Genomic DNA, 7338 nt, shown 5'->3' with positions numbered 1-7338 from the left:
CAAGTACCAATTAGTAATAAAAAATCAGCAGGTTTTTATTCTTTTTAACAGGAAATTTTACTCTACTTACTATATAAATCTACATCTATTTGATAACAAAATACTTTTTAAAGTTGAACGAAATTTATAATTCTCTATAAGACCAATTTTGCAAATTCTATATGACTAATAATGTACTAAAACTAAAACTTTAAATAAAAGAAGCCCCCTTTTTTTTGAGAAAAAAGAAAAAAAAAGAAAATAGAAACGTTGAACGAATTACTTGATGCGGTACTTATTTACACAACGGACATTTTTATGGCAGATCGCTGCGGAATAAAATCCAGATAATTTGCGATCTAGAGTGATCTTGAATGAATGATATTCATAATTTTATTATTCACATTCCCCATTGTTTTTTATAAACAGACAAGAAACAGTTTGACTTTATAGTACTAATCATATGTCAAAAATTCTTGTTTCAGCAATAAGTCTAAAATAACAATGTTACACGAATAAACGACTTCTATTTGTCATATTATAGGTTGATTAAAATAATGCAAGTTTGGAAAAAAAGAAAAAAAAAGATTGGCTAAAGTGCATAATGACGCCTATTGTTACAAATATTTAATTTTGGCCCAACAATATTGTTACACTTTCCATTTACCCACATACTGAAACTATTAAATTCAGCAACCTGCTGATTGAAACAATAAAAACGGCTGAAATCTTAATCACACAAAGAAATTTTTTTTTTATACATGTAAATTCTCATTGGCAAAAATATTATAACAAATCAAAAAATTTTATAATGTAAACTTGATTATAAATTGAGTAATAAAAGTTTAATTGGCTTAATTGATAGTGATCATCATAAAAAAAAAAAGATTTTTGAACCCTTTTTCTCAGCACTTCACCCTAATTGTTAAAAAAAAATTTTTTTTAATTACATCTTTTTTGGAATATATCGTTAATAAATACAAAATTGGATATCATAAAAAATAAAGATAATGAATTGATTAAAATGAGTGGTTATCTGACGCGCTCACGTGCTGTATGTTGCTGTACCGCAAATGTATCGTTCTTATACGTGTACGACATACTATCTTATACGACCTATATTATGTGACATATACGTCGTATAAGAACATAGCACCTGATCGTATAAGAACGATACATTTGCTGCTGTACCACTATTGTACTGATGAGCTCATTCGTTATCTATTACCTTATATGGTTGGCGCACAAAAATTAATCACATGTAATTGAAACTTTTTATATTTGAGCAGAAATTTCAATAACATTAGTAATTTGTTTTGGAATGAATTGAATGGTAGTAATTTAATCTTTCTATAATTGATAGATGCTGAATCTTTTAGAAATCCAAATCTGCTATGAACAATATTAAATATTATAAAAAAATTATAAATTTTAAAAAATTGATTTTTTGAATTTATAGGAAATATCTTTTTATTTTCTAAAAAAAATTCTTAAAACTTTTAGCTAATTGGTAATTGGTATATATATTTATAGTTGTAGATTTATTTTATAGTATTAGAATATTACTAAATTTCACCAGTAATGATTAGGGCACTGTCAGATATTACCTAATATTACTTTAATATAAGAGCTTACCCCCTCCCTTAGGTAAGATATGTTATATATATAATTCCTTATATAATATTGTGATCTTTAGTTACCCCCTTCCCCTAAAATATTAGGTAATATCTGACAGCACCTTTATTACCACTAGTAATTGTTACAATTTGGCTAGAATTTAAAATACCATTAAAAAAATACTAATTACAAAATTTCAACTTAAATAACAAATATATTAACAAATATTAATTTAATGTTAACTATAATAAATTTTATAAATTTTATTAAAAAAAAAACTTATCTATTATAGTAAAATAAAAAAATTAAAAAATTAAAATTTTGCAATTTTCTCAAATATTATCTAAAAAACAGTCCTTTTAATCTTAAACAAATCTCTTCTTCTTGTAAATACATATAAAATAATAGTATTATAGACTCAGTCAATAAATCTATTTTGTTATTAAAGCTATGTTAAACTGAGACAATATCCTTATATTCTTCGCAAAGTGACTCATCAACAATACTGGAAATGGAAATGATAAAAGAAGAGTATCGTTAAGTAGAAATGAGAACACTTAGTGGTTAAGAAAACAGACCAGAGAAATTAGAGTATGAGGAAGATAGTTGAACTGGATAATAATTATTACTATTAGCTAAAATTATTAATTTTTACCAACACTATATTTTTTAATGCTAGTTATTTATCATAATTTCAGTTACCAGTAATCATTACTTTCAGTAATAGTTAATAAATTTTAAAATAATTATTTAATAAATATAATTAATTATTTAATTTTATAAAATTTAAAAAATTAGATTGATAATAATTATTATATATTAGTAATATTTTAACATTCTTTTATTTTATAATATATTATTACTTATTTATATAATTATTACAATTTTTAGAATTTTATTAAAGCAAATATAAATTATTATTTATATAAGAATATTTTTAATATAAGATATTATTAAAATTTAAAAGATCAAATATAACTCTCATGATAAAATCATTGATAATTCTTTGTAAAAATAGGCTATATAAATAAATTTACATTTATTTGAAAGAGAAAATCAAGATTTATCTAATGAATCTAAAATCAAGTGAATTGAATCACTAGTTATTCAGTAATCATGTTCAGTATATTTATTGAATTTTATTTAAATTTGATTATTAATTACTTCACATGTAGTGATTCAATTTGAATGATCTTTACTTCCTAAAGTGGTGCTAATTTTTATCTTTATGATACCATCTTTTATATGATATTTTTATTATATTTTTATAAACATTTATAGCTGCTAAGACTATATAAATTTTTATTTTACTTTATATTTTATTAAAATATACTTACTTTTTAATAATATATATTGAAAATTCCATATATATAAGAAATGGATTTTTTATTAGTAAAATGGGTTTTTTCACAGCTTTTGACATTTAATAATTTAAGTTTTGCAAATGTAAATTTTTGTTCAACTTATTATTTAGTCAAATGATCATCAATCAGATGATTTTTTGGTATTACAAAACAATTTTGAGTAACAAAAATTATGAAAATCAATTTAATAACTCCTTTTAATGCAGAGTAAACAAATCAGTCCATATGCTAAAATGATTGTAGAAAGCGTAAGTTTTTAAGAGATAACTCTATTAAAACAGGATCACATTGATGATTATGGCTATTGTTAAACTTTGTAAAATGTATATCAGCAGCACGTTTGCTAAAATAGAAATTAGCTTGCCAAGGATAGTTTGTTTTAGTTGAACTACTCTCATGATATAATGTAATATTTAAGGTTGCTTGTCTAAACCTCTTCAAAATTCTACGATTAGTTTTATCAAAATTTTACTATAAATTTATTATAGTTTTGGCAGAATTTTGGCAGTTTCAGCATTTATAATAAGTTTTGGCAGTTTCACCTTTTTCCAAAGTTTTGCCAGTTTTTTAATATAACTTTAATATAGTTTCAGCAGAATTTCGCTTTTCGGCGAAATGCCATCTTGCCTAAACCCCTAAGTTTTGGCAAGTAACCTTAGTAATATCCTTTACTTTTTTTGGATTATTAATTCCAGCTTTCTAATATTGATAAATACGATGACGAGTAATAGTTTTATCAATAATATTAAGATCTTTATGAAATTTAATAGCAACAAAACCATTGTATTTGGCAAACATATTAACAGCAATTTTAACTGCATCCTAATCATTGAAGGTATCATTAATATTTAATATTTCAGTCGTAATTGTTGTATCATTAATATCATCAGTTATATGATTATTATCATTCGTATTATTTTGTTCACAATCAGGTTCAGTAATTATATCTAAAGATATCACTACTTGCTTCCCTTTATTTTTTGGATGAAATTGGTCAGATGGTTGGCCTTGATATTGATAATATTCGTAGTCCATCAATTGAAGATAAGACGACAATTGGCCTTAGTTTTAATATTCATAATCTATCAGCTGAAGACCAGATGATAATTGGCCTTGATTTTGATATTCGTAATCTATCAGTTGATGATCAGATGATGGTTGGCCTTGAGTTTGATATTTGTAATCCATCAGTTAAAGATAAAACGATAGTTGGCCCTGATTTTGATATTCATAATCCATCAATTGATCAGATGATGGTTGGCCTTGGTCTTGATATTTATAATCCATAAGTTGAGGGTTAAATAGTCAGTTTTGATATTCGTTATTCATAATTAATATTCGTAATTTATAGCTTGATTATTAATATTATGGTGGCTGATATCTAACTTTAAAGTTGTTTATGAGACTAGTCGTGAAGACAATTAAAAAAGAAGCTTAAAAGAACCTAAAAAATTGGAAAGAGTATTTGTGGGAAAAATCAAGTTAGTTACTCTTTGTAAAATAAAGTAAGTATTAGTTCTATAAAATGTACTAACTTGTTAAACTTTTGATATCCTAACTTCAAATTTTTTTTTAAATGCTAACTATGAAGCTTAAAGAAAAGACGTATCTAAGAAAGAAGTGTTTATAGGAAACACGTTTGTGAAAAGTTTTGTAAAAAAAGAGTAATTTAACAAAACAAACAATGATGAAATAAGTCACGTGATAAAGCGAACTATATCTTTAGTAGTAAGATTACGCAAAAGTAGTTACCAGTGATGATCACTGGTAAATAAAGTTAAAATTTAATTATATAATATCGGTGATGATCACCACAGGTGATATGTAGCAATTTTCATTTTAAATATATTTAAATATATTTAAAATATACTTAATTGCAATTTAAATATAATTTAAATATAATTTAAGTGTAAATTTTACATTTTAAATATACTTAAAATTGCAAGTTTAAATATATTTTAAGTACATTTTAAAGAAATTTTTTTTTATAGAGAATATAAATAAAAACAAAAGATCAGTTATGTTTAAAAAATTTTAAAAAACTGCTTATAACTTAAAATTTTATCTATAAAACTATCTTAAGTACATTAAGTAAAAGTTTTTCAAATTAAATTTTACATATAAAAATTAGAGCTCCGAACAGGTCAGCCAAATTCAGGTAACCTGACCTGACCTGACCTGAAATTCAGGTCAGGTATGAGATTTTTAAAAAAAATTCAGGTCAGGTATGAAGATTGACCTGACCTGATTGACCTGTTGACCTGAAACTATTGATTCTACTATATAATAAAAGTGAGTTGCAGTATTGCGATTCACTTTTTTATATTGATTTTATATAATAAAAGTGAGTTGCGGTATTGCAATTCACTTTTTTATATTGATTTTGTATAAAAAAAGTAAGTTGCGGTATTGCGATTCACTTTTCTATATTGATTTTATATAAAAAAAGTGAATCGCAATACCGCAACTCACTTTTTTCATATAAAATCTATATAGAAAAGTGAATCGCAATACCGCAACTCACTTTTTTTATATAGAATCTATATAAAAAAGTGAATCGCAATACCGCAACTCACTTTTTTTATACAAAATCAATATAAAAATGTTGAATCGCAATATTTTGAGAAAAAACGTTGCGAAAATGTTTTTTCATAATATTATATTAAAAAAATGTTTTGTAACGTTTTTTTTTGATATTTCAATAATAACGTTGCGAAAACATTTTTTTCATAATGTTATATTAAAAAAAACGTTTTGCAATATTTTTTTTCAATATTTTAATAAAAAAACATTGCAAAAATGTTTTTTTTCATAATATTATATTAAAAAAAAAAAGTTTTGTACCGTTTTTTTTCAATACTTTAATAAAAATTTTTCAGGTTTCAGGTCAGGTCAGGTCAAACAGACAACCTGATATAACCTGACCTGACCTGACCCATTCGGAGTTCTAATAAAAATCTTATTTATAAAATGTATACTAAATTTATTATTAAAAAAATAAAAAAGAAAGTTATAAATAAAATAAGTAATACATAAATACAGTATATTATACATTTATTCTTAATAAAAAATAACATAAAAATGCAATGCTTATTAAAAAATATTCATTATTGTTTATGTTTAATAAATTATGAGATCTACTAATTAGTAAAAATATTATTTAATTATATAAAAAAAAATTTTTGCTAAAATTATAAAATCAAATTAAAATTATAATATATGATGGGTTTAAAATTTAAACACATTTGTGTTTAAACACACCCCATAATATAAGTCAAAAATGAAGTTTTAAACCCCTTTTGTCATAGTAAGTAAAGTTGTAGAAGAGGCAAAAATATATATATAATGTAAATTTATTTATAGATGTATAAAGTATAAATTGTGTTTATTCAAAAAAATCAGAAATTCACCAGTATTATGTGATAAAATGATCTGCATTTTTATTATATAAAAATTTCCAAAAAAGGGGTGCATTTAAAACGCAGGTGCGTTTAAATTTTAATCCTATATATGATATATAAAATGAGTTAAATGACAAATAGAATTTTTATACTAAAAAATTCTAAATTTCTAAAATATATAGTAAAATAAAAATAAGAAACATGTAATATAATATAACAAATTACTATAGTAACTGTTACTTATAAACTACACTAATATTATATAACTTTAAATTTTTATAAATTGTAAATTAAATAGTAAAAAAAAAAAATTAAACTGATAAAATAATAGAGTAATATGTACTGAATATTTCTATTAGATTATTTTATAAAATTTAATAAGAATTTTAATTAATATTATGGATTAAAGTTGGATAATTTTATTAAATAGTAATAATAAAAATATAAAATTTTGGACTAGTTTTCATGTAATTTTTATGGATTTTACAAAAATTTCATGAAAATTCACAAGAATTCCATATAATATGACAAAAAAAAAATTTGCCACTTACATAATAATTAATATTTTAATAAAGTACTAATATTTTTGCAATATTTTTATTAATAAATATTATAAGAATAAATGTATTTATAATATATCTTATTTGTAACATTCTTTTTTTTATTTTTTTTTAATAATAAATTTAGTATGTGTTTTACAAATAAAATTTTTATATGCAAAATTTAATTTGGAAAACTTTACTTAATGTACTTAAGACAGTTTCATAGACAAGATTTTAAGTTATAAGCAGTTTTTTGAAATTTTTTAAAAAATTCTTTTGTCTTAGTTATACAACTGATCTTTTGTTTTTGTTTACATTACGCCTGATCTTAAATTTTAATTGGATAAAATTGGAGGTTATTACAAATAAGATGCATAACATGCTGTTACAATTAGATTTATCCATATTATAAAACTAAAAAATATTTTTGCAACA

At 22.6% G+C, this 7338-nt stretch overlaps 1 protein-coding gene across 1 annotated transcript; it reads left to right on the top strand.

The window, feature by feature from the left end:
* Positions 1–3958: 3958 nt before the first annotated feature.
* Positions 3959–4249, top strand: OCT59_005731 (uncharacterized protein; the record flags this gene model as incomplete). The annotated part of the gene is made up of 1 exon (XM_025324585.2): positions 3959–4249. One exon carries the CDS (start codon positions 3959–3961, stop codon positions 4247–4249), a length of 291 nt encoding a protein of 96 aa, XP_025185291.2.
* Between the last annotated feature and the right edge of the window lie 3089 nt (positions 4250–7338).

This window comes from Rhizophagus irregularis, chromosome 14 (genome assembly GCF_026210795.1).
Source record: "Rhizophagus irregularis chromosome 14, complete sequence".
In the NCBI taxonomy this organism is placed as follows: domain Eukaryota; kingdom Fungi; phylum Glomeromycota; class Glomeromycetes; order Glomerales; family Glomeraceae; genus Rhizophagus; species Rhizophagus irregularis.
The sequence above is the reverse complement of the archived record's forward strand: the minus strand, read 5'-3'. Positions and strand labels throughout refer to the sequence as shown.